This window comes from Plectropomus leopardus, chromosome 7 (assembly GCF_026936395.1).
Source record: "Plectropomus leopardus strain MGB_pleo_1.0 chromosome 7, ASM2693639v1, whole genome shotgun sequence".
In the NCBI taxonomy this organism is placed as follows: domain Eukaryota; kingdom Metazoa; phylum Chordata; class Actinopteri; order Perciformes; family Serranidae; genus Plectropomus; species Plectropomus leopardus.
The window spans coordinates 28,236,582-28,260,804 of NC_142182.1; the positions used below are offsets into that span (position 1 = coordinate 28,236,582).

The 24,223-nt window shown below is 39.7% G+C and overlaps 1 protein-coding gene across 1 annotated transcript in view; it reads right to left on the reverse strand.

Annotated features, from left to right (window-relative positions):
• The window catches only part of LOC121950257 (PDZ domain-containing RING finger protein 4), a 198,645-nt gene that overhangs the window by 119,563 nt on the left and 54,859 nt on the right, over nucleotides 1-24,223 (reverse strand). The window contains exon 3 of the mRNA XM_042496201.2: nucleotides 8,346-8,447. Coding sequence (XP_042352135.2) covers nucleotides 8,346-8,447 — 102 coding nt within the window. The remainder of the gene's footprint in view (nucleotides 1-8,345; nucleotides 8,448-24,223) is intronic.

The window sequence follows — 24,223 nt, forward strand, 5'->3', positions numbered from 1 at the left end:
GCGAGGCAAAAATAATGAGATTTAGAAAAGTTAAAAAAAACAAAGTGCATCTCAATCTCATCAGACTTTGGCGGCAGCACAGTAATTTTGTGTTTGCTTTACATCAGTGTAGCAGTGGGCCACCACCGCCACCTGTCATGTACTCTATAATTTGTGCTGTGATGGGCTTATTCATCGTGTTCCTCCAAGCGCTTCAAACACACCTCCATTTCCTATATGCTATTTCATTTTTAAAATTTTTTTTGGTGACTTCTATTCCTTAGTGTGCTGGATGGCAGAAGTCATCGTTGCGCCCGAGGATCAGCTTAAAACCTTCACCTAAACTGCACCGCTCCAGAATGAGAATGGCCACTGATCCGATTGTAATAACAGACCTGCAGATGGATCACAGGTTTTTTTTTCCTGCACACAGATTAGTCTGGAATTATGATGATGCCCAGGGGGCAGGAATCTTATTTTCTGTCCTCCTGATAAGAAAACAAGAGCAGACGACAACCAAAAGGAGAGAGAGGGAGAGGGAGATGTGTGTGATTTAACATGCTGTGCTGCATGCTGGTGTGTTGGCATTCTAATTTAGGGGACTGGATCAGATAGCGTCTGATGGGTAATGTTTCAGTTTTGACTACAACAAATATGGCTTCATGTCCTGTAGCATAATAGTGTCTGTTGTGTTTGCATCCATTTGGCACTTCATAAAGCTATGTTTGATTCTACGTGCTGTTATCTTAAAACATACATAACACATCTGGATAAGTGTGCGTGTGTAATGCGAGTAACATCTGTCGGTCAAACCACACACATATATCCCTTTCTTGTTCAATACTAAAAAAACCTATCAAGGTCAATGTTTTGCCACAATGTCCCTTTAAAACCTGTCATTAAAAGTTATTTTTGGAGTCCTGGGCCTCACAGCAATTAGGGAAGATGCTTTAGCTTTTGCATGTTCAGTTTCCTAATAGAAGACATGTATTATCTTTCTAAGTGTGTTAATCTTCTACTTTCCTCCCTTTCCTCATGGCTCTAAGATCCAATTTTTTTTACTCAAAATTAATTAAATACAGACAAGACCAAACTAATAGAAAAATGGGAATTGAAGTTTATTTTATGTAAATCCTTTGTCCCATAGACATGATCACTTGAAATTCAACAATAATAAATGCTGTCTTCTCTGTTGTTAAAGACAATTTTTGTTTGTTTTAAAATTATATTTTCGATTTAGTTATGCTTATCTGTTTATTTCATGCTAATTTTCTACTGAAGTTTCATCTAAATGTGAGTTGGAAGGAGGCTGGGAGGGTGGCACTTTTGGTTTGTTGTTATTCTTAAAAAAAAAAAAAAAAAGGCAAATACTTGGTTGCTCATGTAGCTGTCTGGTGCTGGATAAGTCAGTATTCCAAATAATAAAGTTTTAAAAACTAATGTTCACAACTTGCTCTAAAAATACAACTTTGTGCTAAAACAGCTTGTCGATTGATGGATAAAAATAATAATTGACAACCACTTTTATAATCAAATAATAGTTTCTACTTTATTAAGATGGTCTTTTCATGAAACTAGACTGTCTGTGCAATAGATGCAAATACTTTTGAAATTGGTGCTAAATGAGAAAGAAAACAAAGGAAAAGGTCTGTGGCATTCTTTTTGCTCTCTACTTCCAAAAGGCACTATGTCATACTATAGTTTAACAGCAAACAAAAATTTAGTCTGAAAACATTTGAGGCAAGAAATAGGCAACACAGAAACATAATACTGGTTCATATTGATTAGGACTGCTTGGTTTTATGGTTTGACCTGAGTTTGGACTACTTTTTTACAATACAGGAAACAGTATGGCACCCACTTCATGTTCACCAAATTTCACATTACAAACAGTGCACTAAAATTTTTCTGAAGATATTTTAGATATTTAGATATTTGAGAGATGAGCAGGGGATCTGGGTGCTGGTAAGATGGATGGAAGTTTATCACAGTTCATTTGCACATACTAACCACATTGTTTTGATAGAAAGCTGGCTAAAAAAGCCAAGTATCCCTTAAGCAAAAATGCATCCACAGTTTCCATTTTCTCAAGTGTGATGACTTGCTGCATTTTGCAGTTCTACATGATTATATATTGAATATTTTGGACTATATTATATTTTGGAGTTTTGGACTGTTCGGCTGATAAAAGTGGATAAATTCTGTCATTTGAAGATGACACTTTGGCTTCTCGGAGCTTACAATAAGTATTTTTTTGCATAATTTTCAACACACAATGCACTCCATTCTTTGTAGCTTTGAACAAAGTCACTGTGGTTCATTTGTGTTTGAGGAGTGACAATTTGATCAAAAATGAGTCTTTTTAAGAGGGATGTCCACAAAAGAAAAGGGAAAAGAAGCAATTTCACAAACCACTGAAATTTCTGATTGTTTCCCCCTCTGTTATCGCCGACAGAACAAACAGTGCTGTTTGCATATCCAAGTCTATAAGGATTTTTAAAAATCTTGATCAAAGAATACAAAATGAGGAAAATAATCTGCGCCGGTTATAAGATTCACAATCAGAATATCAAATTGAGACCTGACACAGTTACTTCTTGCATTCATTCACCGTGAAAAACACTAAATTAGATTGTGTCAGGTAAAACTTTTGGCAGAGAGTGTCCTCACTTGCACCTGATCATAAATACAATCAAGTAAAATGTCAGTGTCTGTGTGGGTTTGTGGTCTTAGATGCCGAAACAAATGAACAGGGTCGACTTCTCACCGTCACTGTCCGTCTCCCCATGCAGTGCTCTTTATCCCAAAGGAAAACCATTGATTTTCCAGTTATAATCAACACCAAAATTATTGAATGTCAGACGATAAAGTGTCAGGGGTCCGCAGGCACTTCTTCTCAATGGGTTTTCTGAACCTCATCGTGTCACCATGGCAACCCCGGCTGTTTGATAGAGCTGATGACAAAGAACTCTTCTGCACAGATTCATCTTAAAAATTTCTTTTTGCTGGAGGCACAGCCAGGTTATCCCCCCAGCCCACACACAAACACACACACACACACTACTGACCCTTTCAGAGAGCCTCACAGTGTTCACTTCTTTGAATGACAAAGCTGGACCTTTACCCACAACTGACTACGAGAAAGTTTCATATCAAAACAAAAATCCTTGAAAAAGATATGCAGTTACACATTTTTGTACAACAGCTAAAGCATCAACACATTTCACACAAAGCATCGATCAGGGCCGACAAACCAGGGTCAACAAGCAATAAAAGTCAGGGCTCTAGGTCTACACTGCGGACAAAAACTACTGCATAATCATATGAGGCTGTATTTCTTTGTAGCGGCCATCTAATGAGATTATACATCTTGGACGTGGTGTTTTATTGATTTGTCCGTTGTTATGCTTGATGGACCTCGAATAGCCGCTGGGCATCCTCGCTACTCATGTGGGACAACAAATCTGCTGTGACCCTGAACCAAAGCACCACACGACTTCTCTCAAATATGTCTTTTGTCCGCCGGCACACCCTCGAGAAATCACCTCAGCGTATTGTTGATCAGATATTGCTGTATCGAACCTACAAAAGTGACCCCAAGCAACACTCAAGGGGATAACTGGCTGTGTATCCCTGGATAAATGTCAGCGGGGAAATGTAGGAGGGGGAATCATAAAAAACTCAAACGTGACCTCACATCGCACAGCTCATCGCTTTAAAAAGAGTCCATTTCAAGGTTTTGGGTCAACACGGGTCAACGTTTCCCCCGTTTAGTTTGGTGAGGAGAAGGTCGGGGTGCACTCTCTCCTGCCACAGACACTGTTAATACACAGGAGATAAATTAACAGCCCCCTCCAGCAGCCTTCTGGGAATAGTTTCCACCTCACAGCACACGGCAGATTAAACCAAAGGGGAACAATATTCACAAATCAGCCAATGGTTATGAGGAAAGAGGCAACACTATCTGTCAGAGGCCTCTCCGTCCTCTCTAACCCCTCCTCAATGAGCTCACAGCAAACTCTCATGTCCCCAGAAACCATCTAGATTTCATTGGATATGTTGGAAGGACCCCAATACTTCTTACAGGGGACATTATGCATGTGACAAGGCAGGAGATATCAAACTAATAAACTAAACATCTATCAAACTAATAGATGGAAGTGTTCCTGTGGAAACATATTGTTTCAACGCATGACCATTAAATTATTATAATGCATATATGCAGCATATTGAACATTGTAGCATCATTTGAATTTCAGATGATTTGTTTATTCAGACTGGCTGCAAAGTAAGATATGTTTCATTTCCATTGATTACGTTTGAAGGCAAGTAGGTATTTTTTATGTATACATATCCATATTCCAAAGGGTAGATGTTTTCTGTGAAGGAGTGAGCAGTGAGTCTGTTTCATAAGGATAGTGTTGTATTACAGTATGGGCTTGTAAAGCATCTCTCTCCCCAACTTCTATGTCTCTGCTAAAATTAGTCAGCCCCAAAAATCCTCAGTAAGCCCAGTCTAACCCACATGATTATTTTCTGATGGGTCATATAACGTCATGTTGCTGCCACAGAAGAAACGAGTAATGAGTGTAAAGGTACTATTGACATCTCTTTGCACAGAGAGGCGAGAAGACAACAGGATGGACAGACTGACATTCATCTGCCAAGTGGCCGAGAGATATAGCGTCACTGAATGTCATATTAGAAGGTGATGAGTCCCAAAATGACAGTTTGAGAAGTTGGAGAAAAAATTTCAGAAAACCTCCAAGAGATAACTGCAGAGTGACTATGTGAGTGGTGGAAAAATAAGCCAGAAATACATTTTACGAGTTGCACCAAAAGCTGCACTGGTAAAAAACAATGTGTGATAAAAATCTCAATTTTGTTATGATAAAAAAAGGCTTCATGAAAACTAACCTGTGTTTACAGCAAAGTCACTCACATCAAACAAAAAGCCAACCAAATCAAGCAGTGTGCAGGTCAGGAGATCTTTGAGATGGTGAAATAAAAAAAGTTTACATTGTGTTTAAACGTAGCCCTGACACACCAAGCCAAGCTTTGTGTACTGTGTCCCGCGTCTTTCACACTCTTCGGTCATTTCGCCTGTGTCTTCTTGGCCAAGACACAGGCGACATGAGAAGATGCAACAGTCAACCGTAGTCACCAGTAGCATTTTCATGTCGGTTTGGTGTGTCTGGGTCTCAAAGCAGTGGGTCAATTCATGTATGTGTGCAGAGCTGAAAGACTTAGAAGATTGATTCAGTTTCATTTACAGAAAATAAGATCAGCATCTTTTTTTGATAATCAAGTAATTGTCAAAAAGTCTTTTCTCAAGCTAAAATGTCAAAAAAAGAACTATCAGGTTCCAGTTTCTTTAATGTGATGATTTGCTGCTTTTTGCATTTTGGATAATAGCAAATTTAATATTTTTGGTGTTTGACTTACAAAGCAAACAATTCAAAGAAATCTCAGAGGGCTCTGGGAAATCATGATGGACATTTCACTATTTGTTTATTTTTATTTTATAGCCTTAAAATCTAATCAATAAATAAGACTATTAATTGCCTAACCGCTTGTCATCTCAAGGGTTGTGGGAGAGCCTATCACAGCTTTCGTTGGGCGAGAGGCGGGGTACACCTTGGACATGTCACCATACTATCGCAGGGTCAACACATAGAGACAGACATCCATTCACGCTCGCATTTACACCTATGATCACTTTTTAGAGTCATCAATTAACCCGACCTGTATGTCTTTGGACTGTGGGAGGAAGCTAGAAAACCTGGAGAAAACCCACGCTGACACGCAAAGAACATGCAAACTCAACACAGAAGAGCGGGAATGTCATCATCTAAATGAATTATAATCAGTGTATTATTCTGGCATGTTAACAACAACAACACTGTTGAACCACACAGTATTTTCCACATTAAATCGAAATAGTTCATGTTGTGTTCACCTTTGTTTACTTGCCTTGGCTCATAAATCCCATCCGGTCCTGTGCTCAGTCTTTATAATGAACCTCATTATATGGTACATTTCCTGTACATAACACAGACACCCTGATCCTAAAAAAAGCACAACAGCAGCGCACTGTATGCAGCTCCCTCAGTGCTTCAGCAGAGGAGCATCCTTGCCCCTTTCCTCACCCTGCTCTGCTCCTCACATCATAAAACTGCTGTTAGCTAATACTGTGTGTTTAATTCCTCGTTGCGGAGCTCACCTCAGGGTGCTCCTGCCAAACCCTTCCAGCGGGAGATTTACAGTCCGCCATTTTGTGGACTAATTGCCCAGTCCTAGAGCAGGGAGGTCAGCCATAGCCAACACAGGGAGCTGGCTCACACACCTTGATACAAGCCAAACCAGACAGAGGGTGAAACCCCTCAAACAGCAGGACGCACCACGCACCACACCAGGAGTCTCCTTGAGTTGTCTAGAATAAGGTCTGTCAGATGCAATCACTCGCACCGCGCTGCGTTGTTTGGAGATAAAGAAGTGCCAAATCGTTTTTTTCCCTCCAACTGTACGTTGCTGGAACATAAATCAAAGTCAGATAAGAGGCGGATGTGTGATAGTGGAGATAGATCCGCTGCATGCTCTCCTCGATATGGATCTAATCTCTTCACTTTGGATCATATTCGTGATTCATCTTCTCCTTTACCTCCTCCCATATCATCAGCCTCCTGTCTTCCTAAATAACCTCCTGGCAATCTCCAGCTGCTCCGGAAACATGAACAAGTCCTCCTCTCACATTAACATTTCCAGCAGATCACGCAGGTATTATTATATCTCATTGTCCACCTCATTGACTCCTCTTATTGGCGTTGAAGAGTTAACAGATCAGTCCACTCCTCGCCATTTTACTACACGGACTGGAGTGGTTCTGTGGATTAACTGACAGCTAAGCACAGTTTTGCCTTTGTCTGGTCATTTTTAATAGCCCTTAATGACTACCTATTAAAGGCTACTACGGACGCGATGCTATTCTGAGCACTCTCCCTTTATTAGCATCAGCTGACACCCCCATCATTCAGTGATTCCCTTGACTTTATCTCTTCTGGTGACCCTTCCATCTATCTAATTAACCACAATTTACTAATCACATAGGCCACTTTCCCAGAGCCGTGCGCCCTCCATCATTGAGCAGGGACAAAGGCTCATTAATGGGGCCTCCCCACCATCACCCCCTGAGAGGTAGAAAACAGGGATTCCTCGGGTCAATTTAGAATCAAGAGCCATAAGATATGCAGAGGTGCTGCCAGCGCGCAAACGAGGCAGGTATGATGGCGCCAAGCCAAAGATACAACAATACAAAACAAGACTGTGCAGTGGAAATAGACCTGCTTTCCCGAGGCTCAAAAGAGAAACATTATATAAATCACAGGCTGCAAAGTTTGTCCACAGCTACAACCTGCAAAGTGAGAGAGGAAGGGGGGGAAACAATTTCAAGTTTCATTTTACAAGAGGAGGTGGAGAAAATCGATAGGCTGAGTGTTGGCTTATTGCCAACTTGCTGAGGGAAAAAATGAGAAGATAACCAACAGCAGCAGGTAGAGGGTTTTTTTTTTCCTCCCTTACACCACAGTCACAGCCTGGGATATTACATCACAACACAACACAATGCACAGCTGAGCCACGCTCACACTCACACACACACACATTTATAGCTGCTGGAGAGGCTCATTTCTGAGAGGCTTGATCAAACAAACAGCACTTTTTTTTTCTTGTTTTAGAGAATCCTCTGCCATATCACAGGTGTTTGTTCCAATTATGCTGCAATATCCTCCTTTTCTAAAGCTTTAACAATCCAATTTCCAAAGGCACCTCTGATTTTATTCATACTGCACAATAAAAGTTCAAACAATGATTAAGTAATTGGTGATCAACAGAAACATTTGACTGTCAGACTAAGTTTTTAATCAAGCAATAATGCCAAGCATTCACTGGTTTTAGCTTCTAAATTGATTATTGATTATTTGCTGCTTTTCCATTTTTGTATATCATCATAAATTGAGTACCTTTGGGTTTTTTTCCTGTTGGATGGACAAAACAAACAATCCGTAGATGTCACACCGAAGAGCCCGTGTCCATCAAAACTTTTTCAGACTGAAAACGCCAAGCACTCGTCAGAACATGCACAAATGGGAGCATTTGAGAGCGTTCTGGAGGCACAATGTTTTTTTAACTGAGAAGCTTTGGTGCGTCTAGTTGCTATGATACTGAATATACGCAGAAGTTGTCAGCACAAGGTAGAGTACTTGCTTTGGATGAGAGAAAGACTGAAGCCAGCTAGGAGATAGGATGGGCCCGTTGGTCTTTCTGGGTTCATAAGAGGAAACAATATAAAGTATATGGCCGTTACTCACAGATTTCTCCTCCACTGTTGTTGTTAAACATTTGTACACATCAGATGTGACAGTTTGTCTTTGCAGTAGGCTGTTTGTCTCTCCTCCACTGTGACTGGGCGGCTGAAATGACAGTGACAAATACAGTGCTTTTACTCATAGTTGCACATTTTTCAAATCTTGGCGCTTTGAAAAAAACAAATTAAGAAAAAAAAAAAAAAACAACGCCCAACCAGCTCCACTTGCAGTGTGTAGTGGCGCAGAATACACACCCAGCATCTTATTGTGCTGCTGCGGTTTGTAGCGCAGCATAAATACATGGCACTTTGGTGGATGCGGCCCGTTAGGCCTTAATGCTGAGTTCCCTTTAACTCAAAAGTCAGAGGTCAGAGTTGGTAATGAAGTACCTAAGATGTTAGCATTACCATTTCAATCCAAGTTAGCCATAGCACCAGTTTATTACAACACATAACTTTGTATATTGCACATGAAACACCTTAACAGACTTCTTAAGTTAGAATTTAAATGGTAATGTGTATACAACTGTTTTAATGAGACATAAATAAGAAATAAGTGCTAGTAAACACTATTTTACTACAGCGTTCTCTTCTTGTAATGCTCGGAGCAGCTGTATTGGATTTTGAGGTTAAGTTTGGCAAAGACTTTCAGAATCGAAAATCTGACTTCAGGGTTACGGAGTTTTCAGTTGAAATTTCAGGTAAATTTCACCTCCCTAGCGCAGATGGATTACATCAAAAAAATTGTACTGGGTACAGTATCTAATTTTCCTCATCACAACAAATTACCTGAGCCAATATTTTTGGGTGGGTTTAGCTTGTTGAAAATACATCTGTATCAGTGTAAAGTATGTGGGCTGAAACTGCAGTTTGGAAATTCAAGAGATATATATTTTTTGACATAAATAATGGTTGAAAAAAAAACTTGCATTACATAGACAGTAAAAAAAGACTTCTGACTTCTTAAACTGTTAAAAAAAATACACCACAGATTCTTAATATGTGTCACAGTTCTGTTCTTTATCATTCTTATTAAGTTTTATATAGTGCATTTTTAAAAACAAGAATATTATTTCAGCATCCCCAAATTCAAAAAAAGAACATCCAAAACTTAAAATAATTTTGTTGTTCACAGTTCTTACATTGATGCAAATTAAACCTGCAGGGTGACTGCAAGGAGGGTTTGCTGCCAAGTTTGTGACAAGTTTATTTTTCAATAGTCATACTGTCATACAGTGCATATCTTGGTTTTAACTCCTTAATATCCAAATTTAAGGGCTCCATGTCAAAAATGTCACTGTTAAAAAAAAAAATATTGGTTGCTCTGTTGCTATTAGTTTTTTAACCTCTTTGATTGTGCTTCTTAAAAACCCTGTAAATGACAGGCTCTACATCTTTAACACTTTACTTTTTTTATCCTAATAAGAATGTATAAAGTGTTAATTATAAAATATGTGCTCATTTTCCAAAACCTTTTAGTAGCAGACTCCAAATCAGAGAGTCACACAGGATGTATACTTTTTTTCTTTTTAATGCGTGTTTCCATAGTTGAGTGAGTCTGACTCACATTAGTGACTGAGACCACAACCCTGTGCAGCTGTTCATGTCAGTGATGGGCATCAATAACCGGCGCCAGGCCTGTGATTCGTAATTGTGTTGGAGGGGTCAGTGTGGGGTCAGCAGGGCATTCCCTCGGCCTGTCTAATGAAGGAAACACAACTCTCCCTCACACCAATACTCTGTACAGCCATCTCCAATCCCAGGCCCCATTGCCTGTGTCAATCACAGCATCAGTAATAGATGTGTGGTACAGCCTAACACTGCCAGGAGGCCTACAAGCCATCAAAACATACAGCACTCTGGCCAGTGAAATCATGCTTCGGCTAATGCACTGTGTCATGTTTGTTTACAAGGCTATCAGACTACAGATATCAGTCTTGATAGGATAAAGTAAGGGAAGACTACAAACCGACTCACATTTCCAACGTTATGAATCTTTAACTTAAATTTACTCCTGTGACATTAAATAAAAATGTGAATCCTGTTTTATTAAAATGTGGAAAGCTACAAGAATCATTAAAACCTAACTGGATGTTAACGATTGAGCTCCAAGTCCATCCACATCCCAAACCTCTCATCCAAATATGGTCACTTCAACTATTAACCAATAGTTGACATCATGGTAGCTACATCCATTATTTTAGATTTTAGTCTATGAGTTAGACCGTTGCTGGTGTACATCGTCAAAACAGCCAGATATTTTTCTCAGGAAATGTGGGTGCTAAAACAGAGCTAAATGAAGAGTGAACAGTGGACCAGGACTAACATAACTCAAGTCTATGTTGCTGCATCTACATGATATTGACATAAGCAAACATTTACCAGCATATTTGCCAAATCAACTTTATGAGGTGATAATATGTCAATGATGCATTCATAGTTTGTTCTGTTACCAGTGGCTACCTTATTTTTTCATGTAAAAAAGTAATGTCAACAGGTGATGGTCAGACACGGGCAATGTGAGGGTTAACAGAAATTTAAAAAAAAACAACAACGCTTATACACATCTAAAAGAAAAAAAACAGAGCTGAGGACAAACTTTTTCTAAACCTTTTCTTATGAGCATAACATATATAAACAAATTTTGTTGCAGCTTTAACAAGCCTGCTTGTCCTGTAGTCTGCTTTGCTTAAATGTCAAAAATTAATGAGCTAATTATTTTTTAGGAATGCACAATATCGGGTTTTTTTTGCTGATATCCGATATGTTGATATGTAACAAGTCATATCAATCAATACTGATAGACATATCCACTTTTTTCCTTTTGCAGTGGAATTAACACATATTATGCATACTCTATATGTGATTGCCCACCAGAAGCTGGAGACATAAAATATATTTCTTTTTAATGTATGAAATATTCATTCATTGTGCAATATAAGAAAAAGACCTTCAACTTAAATATCCAGTTTGTCATATTGGCATAAATCAGCATGTTGGCCCATTCCGAGATTTCGTTTTAAAGACGATTTCTGCCTGTACGATGACATGCCGATAATATCTTGCATAGTTATTTTCTGCACTAACTAGCAAAGTATTTAGGCAGTTTGCCTCTGTCGTCTTGCATTTACAGATTCTTCCCCTGCCCCCACAAGTTAATAGCCTACTGTATCATTAATTATTATTAATCATTTTTTGTGATATAGATTTCAGATCATTTTATGTAGCCCTATCACAGACACTTTTCTTTCTGCTTGTTCTTCTTTATCATGTGCTACATGCATCTTTTTTTTCACCCACACTAGAAAAATTACTTCCTTCATTCTGTGCATCACAATATGCAGTAGCTTCACAGTAGGATTGATGCACTGTGGTGAGCTCATTTCTTTAAGACTTCAATTACTTATGGAGAGACCGATAGTTGAGAAGAGCCCTAACAATGAGCTCCACCACCCACCAAGCGCCAACTCAGTGATGTATTACAGGTCATCCATCACCATTGGCTGGTGTGAGCCAAGGGAGGGCCCGGTACACCCATGTGTCAGACATACGCCAAGGGCAGGCGAGGTTTGTCTTTGAACTCTTAAGTGGAGGTAACAGGGCTCATTTTGGCATGATTGAATTAGACCTGAAATGCCTCCAGGAGTTTGTGCACATGGGAAATGAAGTTAAAAAGCTTATTTTGTTGAAAGCACATCTGAGTCTACCTTATAAAGACCTGAGAGATAATGAGACAACGAAGAAAACACAGAGATATTCACAGTAATGAGTCGGTTTCATGATGAATTAATTGCAAGACAAGTAAACAAGAACCATTAAAAAAAAAAAAAAAGTTACATTATATCCACGTCCAGATTCAATTTTCTTCTGCCTCCAACTGAAGCACCAATAGATTAGGGTGGGATTCTAGCTGGAATTGAATTAGTACACAGTGAATGGCTTTGGTTACATGAAGAACAAGCCCTGTCCAATCAGTGTCTCTCGTCCAAGTCAGACGCTCCGAAACATCAGTCAATTACGCTTTGCTTGAATAGCAGGACACTGGAAAATGCGGCAGAGGAAAAACAAACAGATGAGGGTGAACTGGAGGGAAGACAGAGAGAGTGAGGATGAATGAGATGGAGGGAGGGCAGCGCGTACAGAGCACGGGGAGATGGAGGTGGCGTGGTGAGACAGTGAAAAAGAACTAGAGAGAGTATTTGAGAGAAATATGGCTACACATGTCAGCAAGCAGCCCGAGATGTCAGCATTGTGTAAAAATAACCTGTCCAATTATGAAGAGAGACTGCTGGCCCTTCTATGTGGGATGCTTTACTGCAGACGAACACCCCGTCTCATTCCCCCACTCTCTTCCCTCATATGTACATCTGCTGTATATATTTAGATGCCGTCATATATTGCCTCTGATAATGTGATTCCAGAAAATAGATTGGAATTGTTCACTGTCTTTTATAAAGATGGATTGTTCTGTCAATATCCCATGGCTGTCTAGCGTTAGCTCGCCATGCGGCATATGACTTTCCATTCCCCAGCAAAAATGGTGTTTAATGCTTCCCTGAGAATGTATGGCTGCTGCTGTTTCCATTATCCATTTAACAGCCTCTAAAAGGAGGATTTATTCCCGTAAATTAGCTCCTGTATAACATGACTGTATCATGGATCATAAACTTTAAGTCAATACAGCATGGGGATACCGTGGTTAGAGGGAGAAAATACCTAACTGACCCTTTCGTCTCCTGACTGCTCGGTATCCAGCAGGCCCGGCAGCGGTGGCGGCAGCTGTTCCTGGTAGAACTTTATCTCCTTCTTCCTCCCTCTACAACGCTCCCCAATGTCCCACAGTAGCCATTTGCTCATCAGCCTATTACTTTCAATAGGCGTTGGAGTAATTGGCTATTTCACACATGTAAGGGTTGAGCTGGCAGAGGGTAAAGGCCAGGCAACCAGGCTGTCAGTGTCCTGCACCACAGTCATCCATCAATTATTATCAGGCACAAGGAAAGCCACTGCGGCCCTGAGCCGGCACTTTGTCAAAGCTCGTCCAGGGCTCCCTGGTTAATCCATTAACATGTGTGAGCTTTAGCAGTGTGTGTGTGTGTGTGTGTGTGTGTGTGTGTGTGTGTGTGTGTGTGTGTGTGTGAACTTTACCGCGTATGTGCTCGAGTGTATGTGAGGTTGGTGCTTTAATAAGATATAACATTAAAATATATCCACTGAGCTTTGGCATATTCAGTTTAAAGGGTTGTTTACAAGTGTCTTGTCAATCACAAGTCTAGCTGTCATTTTGACTCCCTCAGAAATCCTCTCATTTACAATGTTAATAAAGTTGTGTCATTTTTCCAATTTTTCTTGGCCTAATCATTAAATAGTTGGGATGGATCCAAATATTTGCTATTTGAATATTCTTTAACCCGGTAGGTATTCGGTTTTCAGTTTAAGGATTCAGATATTTATTTATTATACATTTATTTACTTATTTATTTTATTTTATTTTTTAATAATATCTTTATTGGGGTTTTCAATTATAACAAGATATTGCATATAAATAAAACAATCTTGGCAGCAAATATGGTTTGCCTTAAAACGAAAAGGCAAACAACAAAAAAAACGATAAAAACAGCAATGAAAAAAATTAAGGCAGAGGTAAAAAACTAATGTTGTTACAGAAGTTTTATTTTTTCTTTTTTTCTTTCATTTTTTTTGTTTGTTTGCTTGTTCTGCAGAGGACAGACATATATAATTCTAATAATTATTTAATTGTTGGTGGGAATAAAATAAATAAATACATCTTAAATGTTAGGTGTTAATATGCTCTGCTTCTGTTTTACAGGGCTTTGTCAGCAAATTATGAGTAATTTGTAGGTCTATAGTAATTTTTCCATGATAATAAAATGCTTGAGCCCCTGCCGCAGTTCACCCCAAGTGGAGGACTTTCCTGCAGCTCATAGAGCATGCAAATTTTAAAACTTTTCACAGTGAACACACATTTCAGACACACAAAAATGTAACAGACTAATTTAGAACATTGGACAAAGATTATTGTATTCCATAACTGTCAGAGTTTTTTTTAACTTTACAAGCTAGGCCTGTAAAACAGTCGTCTGCCGCCGAGCCGAGGGAGGCACACTGGGTCTCTCACCTTGCTTGTCTTTATTTTTAACAATCTTCACCAGCACTGGAAACATGCACAAGACAAAAACCCAAAACAAGCATCTACAGTTGACTAGTAACACTTCGTTTTGGCTCCACGGAGTATATCTGTAGCCAGCTGGGAACAAACATGATAAAGTTTTTAAAAGCTTCACATCAACTATGGCAGCCAAACATTACTTCAAATCAAGCTAGTCCCAACGAAACACTCCAAATAAGAACATTGAGCAACAAATAATATCACCAGGAGGCCGATGATGACATAATGTGGTCATATTTCTGCCCTGCCCTACCAGCGCCTCTGATCATTTTACTGTTTAGAAATAACAGAGGAAATAAAAGGAGATAAAAAAGGAAAATAGAACAACAGATGGATTCTAATTGTTGTCTCAGCCTACAGAAGCAGAGGAGAAGCTGCTTGGCAGCTTTTCTGACTGTGCTAAAACACAACCTGTTCCTGGACACCAGTGAAACGGCTCATCTGGAGAACGAAGAATGTTCTTTGTACGGGCTTCTCGTTCACATTCACTGTGATATGGATTTACATACAACAGCTCCAGGAAGCTTACAAACTGGTGGGTCCACCACTAAACTAAGCACCATCTAAACCCCTCAACCACAGTTGCACTTCCTGATCTAATTAATGCAACTTTTATCCATCACTTTAACGATACAACCTGCTGACAACCTGCTCGGGGAACAAGGCACATACAGTATATTTTGTATCATATTTGGGTCTTAATGCTACAGAGTTGCACAATGTTACATGCATCTTTATATTAATAAAAGGCAAAAAGTCACTCTCTTTGCTCCCGCCATCTCTCCATCTCTCTCAGCAGTAAAAACTGGGGGTGAAGATAAAGGAGGCCAGGCTGCTGGTTGGTTGGCTATTGGCAGGCTGGCTCCCTGCTGACAGGTTGTGATAGGTGTCATCTATCACCTATGAAAAGGCCTGAGGGCTCACCACACCAATCACACAAGTGCCAGATGTTACAGCCGAAGCACTGCCTGCACCCCCCCCAACACACACACACACACACACACACAGGCGCGCACACAAACATAAATCACACACAAACAAACAACCTGACACTCAAACATATGCAGAAAGACACTATTGTTATTCAAAATGTACACACTGATTCATGAGCAAAATCATATATACTGTGTTTTTCCTCTCACAAAGACAGAGGACACAGCATTTTAAGATAAAATTGATCAAGTCTAAATTCAAGGACTTATTCTCAAGATTCATGATAGTACAACAAGTCTGGTGGAAACACAAGGGGCCACTTTTGAATGCTCCAAACCCCACATGCAGAATAAGGCCGTGGAAAATAAAGCACAGCGATTTAACCATGAAGTTATCAGCGCAGACAAAGAACCGAAGCCCCCCCACTGTCTCTGGCGGACCCATGAAGAAAGAAAGAAAAGAGAAGGCCACCTCACAGCATGAGCAATTACAGCAACAACTTCACATGTCTCTCTATCCCCCAAGGGGCCAGACATTATGAGCCCACCTGTCAAGTACCCACAAGCCTTTCCACGGTTTCACCGGATGCACACCGAAGCAGCAACTCTCAATTAGTCTGAGAAAAAGAAGAGCATTCGGAGCCGGTGCTGTCGTAGTACCCAAAAAAACAACTCTAATTAAAAGGGTGGGGCGTGGAGGTTGTGCAAACGAAATCAGAAATTTAAATTGTACTGTGCAAAAGTTGTCATAAGGTTAACATGGTCTAAACAATTTTAATAAGCTGGATGACACACACACACACATTCAAACATACAAATTGCTTTCATAAGTTCTTTCCCTCATGCTTTGCTTGCTAACCAAGTCATCCAATTACTGATTGGAAATAGCCATATTAGAATATGTAATAACTCCTCTGAAAAGCATCTCAACCCTAATTTGATTGATCGTTTTTGCTTCACCACCATACGCTCTGAATATGATTCATTCGCTTTTTAATCTGCAGCATTATTCAAACGCAACCCTGTGAGTCTGGGCTTGTTTTCAGGGAGGCTGAACACTCGCCGGGTTCTCCACGTTATTTCTGCTGGCGTGTTTCTGAGCTGTGTGGAAGGGGAGGTGGAGGAGGGGAAGGGGCGGTGTAGAGGTAATGGACCTCTTCATGCTGTGCGTTCCTACCATGGCTGAGAGGTATGAAGGGCGATCCTATGGCTGCCTCTACATCACACACCAGGAGCCGGAGAGAGTAAGGCAGCAGTAGAAATGTTAATGTTGATTTATTATGAAAGACTGTGATGGTTGTATTAGACTTTGTATGCCGATGCTTTACATAGATAAAGATTATCTGTCACGCATGTTACAACATTTTACAACACAGTAAACCTCAATGAATCTATCATGGCTGTGGATATCTTATAGTCCTTAAAAATTGACTTTTATCTGAACAATTCATCCACAACTTCATAAAAAGATGTTAAAATGCCTCTTTTTTCAATTATGCGTGTATTAACACAAGTTACAGCTTCAGCACCGTAGAAGAGCGAGACATGTCCCCCGGCACGGGAAAGACAGAGCTCAATAAATGATGTCGACTCGCCATTGTGGTGACAAAATAAATTTCAATTACGGCCATGTGAAATTGGATTTCCTTGGAGCATTAGGGGATTGAGAATCGTTGAAAGGTTTCACGCTTCTGCTTAGGTCCTTTTCTTCTAGACGACTGCTCGTCTCAGTCACGGGACCTGCAGCTTGTTGCTGCTGAGCTTCAACGCTGGCTTTACTGGCAGTCTTATGAAATCAATAAGTCACTTTGGACAGATGTGTTTTCTCTGGTAACAGCACACACAGAATTAATACAGATGATTACAGGCTGCAGCCGTTCTGGGTCTTTTTCCTCCACCTGGTGACCTTCCATGGTGAATGGGCCCTCTTAACGGCCATTTTGTGTCCGTTCTGTCACAGTCCCTGATCAATAACATGCGGAGCTATATATTATCACTGTAAATAGAATTTGTGAGGTCAATAAAGATGCTGTAGATCTGTTAAAAATCTGGGATGATGGTATGATGCTCAACAATTCATCAACTGATAAAAAACAGATGCTTGCATTTTTAATTCTCAAATGACTTTGCACCAAGGTTTGCAGTGTGTCCAAACACTGAACCCAACATCTACGATGATTTCCAAAGCTGCAGAGTGTTAGTGCTATAATTATACAAAAAGATGTGCTGAAAAGATTATATGATGACTCAATAACTCGATCAACAGAAAATTGACAATGATCGTGATAATCAACTAGTCCTTTTAGTATTATCAACAACCAGATATACCACCGCGCAGTTGTATGCCTTCACACACCAGTCACGTTAACGGTTTACATCTATGACTGTGAAAACATGGATGCTTCACACTCAGAAGATCTACACAATAAGCACAGTTTCAGGATGGACATCCAATATTCTTGAGTTATGGCCAAAAGCATGTTGTATGACTATGAGGTCACTGTGAACCTGACCTTTGACCTTTGACCTCCAGATTCTAATCAATTCATTCTTGAGTCCAAGTGGGCATTTGCGCCAAATTTGAGGAAACTCCCTCAAGGCCATATTCAGATAATGCTTTCACAAAAATGAGATGGATGCAAGGTCACAGTGATCTTGACCTTTGAACACCAAGATCTTATCCGTTTATCCTTGAGTCAACTTGATTTGACTTTGACTTGACGTTTGTGCCAAACTTGAAATAATTCCCTCAAGGTGTTCTAGAGACATTGCGTTCACAACAATGGGACGGATGCAGGGTCACTGTGACCTTTGCCCACAAAAATCTAATCAGCTCGTTGTTGAGTCAAAGTGAATGATTTTTTAAAATTTAAGAAATTACTAACATATCTCCTTTATAAGAATGCGAGGGATACACAATCTGAAAACATAATGCCTCTGGCCACAGTGCCGAGACATAAAAATGCTAAACATTTGCAGGTTCAAGCTTCTCAGATGTGAAGACTTGCTATTTTTCCTGATTCCTATCATTGTAAATTGTAGGGTTGAGATCTAGTGATGGGTTGAGCAATTGTTTGGTTGATATGCTCTTGTGTGACCAAATTCTCGTTGGTTGGACAATCACTGGTGTTAATAAGGCTATGTCTCCACCAAATTGTATTTCCTGGCTGAAAACTTCAGTCTCTCTTCAGAAAACAGCTAGCTGGGATTGCAAGAGCACTTCCAAGAAAAAGTTTGGTTTTTTTTTTTAGCTAAGACAATTTGGGTGCATTTGGTCCAGAGATCAATTGATTCATCAGTTTAAATGATTAATCAGCTCCAACAGGATGCTTTATAAACTATCATTATAGTGGCCAATGGCTCAGCATCCACCAGTCACACAAAGACTAATACTGGGGGGAATAATATTGGCCATTTCATCGGCAATTGGGTTTTTCTGTTCAAAACTACCATTACTATATCAGCCGGTCAACTGCTAGTCTGGCTGCTGTGATTTGAGTATACCCAAAATAAAAATGTTGGCACAAATTTGGGTTCTTGCTCTGGAAACAGGCAAAGGCTGAAGCATGTAGGGAGAGAGGACCTGTGGCCAGCAGTTTTAATTTCTCCTCCACTGTGGTCTATTTTTATTAATCTAGAGATAACGTGCAATTTTTTTTCCCTCATCAACCAATGGTTTGGTTTAATAGTTGGTAGAATTTCCAAGAACTTTGGTTGACTACAGTCCTGGTGAATTAAAAACATTTGGGTGTTGGACTTTTTGTCAGACAAAACAAGCATTTTAAATCTTAAATATATCACACAAGGGAAACACATCAACTTTGGTCAGTAGAAGTCTGGATTCAATGGGTTGAACTGAAGCTGTGTACACCTCCACCAGACATATCTTGAAGTTGGTCACTGAAGCGTTAATGCCAGCTAACTGAAACAAAAAGGAATAGGGGATTTTGGGGCACTCCATCTGGACCATTTCACCCCAGGGTTAACTTCAACTACACATGACCCTCTTATCTAGCAACGCATGACCCTGGCCTCTGGGTCCTTGGAGCACTGAACGATGCAGGCATCTCACACACATTCATTGTTCAAACAAATCTTTGTAAACCTTTCTCTTTCTCTGTAAATCTTTCTCTCTTTCTTGCACATTTCAGGTGACATTTCTAAAGAGTCATATTCCTCAGTCTGCTGCACAGTTTCACTGTTGAATGGTTTCCCTGAATGAACCTAAATGTGCCGGGCTTCACTGAGAGACTCATTTTCACAATGGGCAATAACGATAAGAAATTCACCCTGCTGAAGTCCTGCTAAAACCTGATGTTATGTACCATCCTGCTCGAGGAAAACCTTTTATGAAGCTGGGCATTACTGTCAGTGAGGACACTCTCAGGCGCTGTTGAAACATTCATCTACGTTGCCGGTACGCTTTCCAGACAAGTGAACACTGACGAGGAAGTGAATCACAGTATAGCCGGGGCTTGTAGAGCTTTTGGAACATCGAGAACAAAGCTAGACATGTCTCTGCAAGCACAATAGGACGTCAAGATAAGGTTCCTGATGACCTGCTGGCAAGCCAAGTATCACAGCCCGGTTGTGGTGAAACTAGATCACAGCTCAATTGTAACTTTTTTTTGGTTAACAACTAAATTCACTGGAAAAAGTCGAACAATGTACAAGTCTCATAAAGCTATTTACTTCGAGTGAAGTTTTTGAATTTTTGGGGGCAATGTATTGTATAAGTGAATGAGTTTTTGAATATATTTTCAAATAAAAATTCCCGAATATATGCAAAAGCACATTTTCCAACTAAATATTGTAGTATAATCAGCAGGAGACCATTGATATGTGGAGTGACTTGGGGGACACTACATTGAAGTGTGAAGCTATGAAGAAATTAGGTTGTAGGTCATTGTCTGCCTTACTACAGTTAAACAGAGCCGCAGTTTGTGTTTTGACAACAATAACAAATGAGTTATTAATACAGGAATTTTGAATCTGTAAATATCTCTCCAACTTGGTTGGTTGAGGCAGGCAGCTGCTGTCCTTTTTTCTTGATACTGCGTACCAGCACTGAACCTTTTAGTGGAACGGAGCACCTGACCGTATTTTTGTTCAGGTACTGTGACCCACTAAGAGACTCCCTTGAAAAATTGTCGAGGTTTGTGAGTTTAATGGTTAAGTTTTGGCAGCTGGGTCATGGATTGTGACAGCTTACAGACTTCTGTGTAACATTGTCCTTCACCCATGACCACACTTGAAAATTAACAGGTCAGATGGGCTGATGCCAGGGGGGCACATAGGTGGAACAGAAGAACCACTGCAAAAAAAGAGGATAAAAATGAAAGACAGGCTGAACATGTCTTCTGTAACAACATAGATCAACTCAAAATGCTTTTGAACTCGCGAGTTAGCTGTATAAAAAGCTTCCAAACAGACATCCAAGGACTGGAGTCAAGAGACAATTATTAAAGCTCTGTAAAAAAAGTGTGGTAATTGCTGTTGACACTGGCAGAGACGACTTGACAATAGATGAATAAACGTAGTTACTGTGTATACTATACTGTATTTCATGCTGTCCAGTCTGTGCCTATTGTCCTTTGTTGTGTGAGGCATCTGCTTTTCTTGTGCTTTGTATTGTTACTGTATGTAGGGCGTCAGCCTTTTAAGTGTAGACGACAGATGGAGATGTGCGTCTTGCTAAATCTTATGCAACCATGTTTTCATTTCTTGTAAATGATCAATGTCATTGCACGCTGTCCTTTCGATAAATTACATAAACTAATGCAGATTAAATAATCGCAAAATGTTCAACAACTAATGTTCTAAAATAATTTATGTGTATAAAAAAAAACAAGAAAACATCCAGGAAGAAATAGTAGCACATTCTCATAACCCGAGTTATGAGTTCAGATCTCACTGCAAGAAAGCTCAAGGCACCAATTTACTACAAAGTGTCAGATGGTCAGACAGCTACTGAAACCCCCTTCACCTACAGCTTTCTATATGCTGACTACAGTGGGCTGCGCTCAACAATTTCTGCAACTTTCCGACACAGTCAACCCAAAAACCTCGCCTTCTTGAAGGCCGTGACACACCAAGCTGATGGTCGGCCATCAGCTCACGTTGGGCCGATGGCACACGCCGGCAGCCCTTGTCATCGGGGTGTGTCCCGCACCATTCGCTCTCGTCGACCATCGCTGGGTCTTATTTGGCTGATTCAGCATGTTCAATGGGCGGTGGAGGCCCCATGAAGAATGTAAACAAGTGGCTGAAGTTAAGAGGGGGTGAAGTAAACAAACTTGGTATATGAAGTAAGATTGTCTTTCTTCTGCCACTGATTTCTTAACAGAAATGATTCCTGATGGGCTGTGTTGTTGATCACTCGTGCACAGGAAATATTTCAACACTGGGTTGTGTTGTTAATATGCCAACTGGTTAATTATAATTAGAAGGCTAAATGGCGTTTTTCAGGTTTTTCCATTTTGAGTGACTATTACAGATGACTGTCGTCTGCTGACATGGAGGGATATGTCCTCTCATGCGCGTGCAGAATGTACATGCTGGTTTGCTGTCGGTTTGGTGTGTTTCTGCGAATTTTTTTGGGCCGAGACATGGTAAAGTGAGGCAATGTGGCAGGGGGCTTTCATCGTTGCTAGTTCTCAGATGTCAGCTTGGTGTGTCACGGCCTTTATAAACTGAGTGGCAGAGGTGTGTGGAGATGAGACAGTAAGGTTAAAGTTCTCTCTTAAGCTCTATTTAAATTCTTCACACAACAACTAGCCATGTTTCGAGTGAACAACAATAACCCCATATGATCACAATCATTAGACTTATTTTACATCATTATAGTCACAGTCCCCTATGCCTTAATGCTTAAATCAATCATGCTTTATCAGTTACAATGACCCTCAAAGAAATGAAAACAGACGGGTTTTTTATTTTAAATCATAAATGAAATTAGAAATCCTGTTATTATCAAGTAAAAGGTCTGCCATGCAGTCGCAGAAGAAAGCAGACGAGGTTCTCCGTCCAGTTGCATTATGTTTTTTAAAGTGCCACGGATAGGTAAATATACACAATATGATAACAGTCAATGTTCATACCACAGCACACGGTTTCACAGTATACTGCTTAAACCCTATTTCCCATGCATCCATTTGTAGCTTTGTTGTCACATTTGATTACATTTTCCTAATCATCCTCTGCCCATGTGTTCCCATGCTGTGAGATGTGCTGGATACCACTGAGTGTTTGATACGTCAGCCTGGTTATGAATTCCTGTCAATGACTGGACCTCATTTCCATATTACGCTCAGGCAGCTTTGATTTGAATATCACTCTTCCCAGTTCACCACTCCAGCCTTTAGAAGCAGGATTGGAGGTTGAGAGCTCTCAGCAGGGGGTACTCAAAACGTGGAGATGAAAAACTGTGTGTGTGAATTTTTTTACACTCAGGAAATTCTGACATTTCAACTCTTAATTTGAGTGCTTTATAAAAAGGACATATTCATGAAACCTGGTTTTCTAATAGGTCTTATTTCTGAAAAAAAAATTAACTATGAGACTTTATCAAACACAAAATATTAGTCAGAAAATTAAATTCCTTCAGTCTGTGCATATGTGCATTTCTATGCATTTGCTTTCACTGAATAACAAAGAGCAGCCCCAACCTCTTTACTTGTAATTCAAGTCACTTCATCAGGTACAACCAGATAATATCAGGTAGGGCCACCTTATTACCTTCCTGCTTGAATACGTAAAGGTATAAAGTATATTCAACATGGTACATTCAAATCCTTGACCAGAGGGGGACAGTAACGAAGTACATTTCCTTAAGTACAGTTTTTAAGTATCTGTACTTAACTTGAGTATAATTATCACTTCATATAATTATCATAATAATTATCACTTTGACTCCACAATATTTGAAAGACAGATTTTGTACTTTTGACTCCACAACATTTCTATAAAGCTTCTCATTATGTTGTCTACATTTAATTTGAAGTCAGAAGATGATTTCTTTTTCTTTTCTAAAATGCAAAAGTTCACCTATGGCCATACCCCAAGTCCATGTTTGAAGTTTTTTAGATGAAAAATGATTTGTACTGTTTTAAATGTTTGCTCTATTGAGCGTGCACAAACGTCATCACAGCCTACAATAATTTTCCATCCAACCCGAGAAAGCATGTCAACTTGTGTTTCTATGGACACTTCTATAGGCATTGCAGAATATTCAAAAAGCTTTTCATTCTACAGATTACACAAGAAAGTCAGTCTATTCAGTGGGTTGTTTTAGTCATTAGGTTCTGTAAATATTCAGTGATAATAAACAACGTGTTGAGTCAAGTAATTAGAAGACTTAAGTTTTTTTTTTAAACCAAGTACTCCCATACTTTAACTCGTAATAATCTGACTCAGCAACTCTCACTTGTGTTGGAGTAATATTTGACTAGATTACTTTGACTCAGGTTATAAAGTACCTCATCCCAAAAGAACTTTTTTTTTACTACGTAAAGCTTCATATTTATCTTGCACCATTTTATTTATGTGTCTGAATTCTGAGTGTAAAATGTATGTTCTATGTAATGTCCTGTGGAGATCCTTCTATGGAAGAAAGAAATATAGTGCCCGAGGCATGAATAGTGTTTTGCATTTGACTAATATGCAAAAATCACCATTGTGACACCAACACAGGTGTTTTCAGTTATTATCCTTTGTATGAGGACAGTAAACTCCATGAAGCAATGAGAATAACAAAGGTTG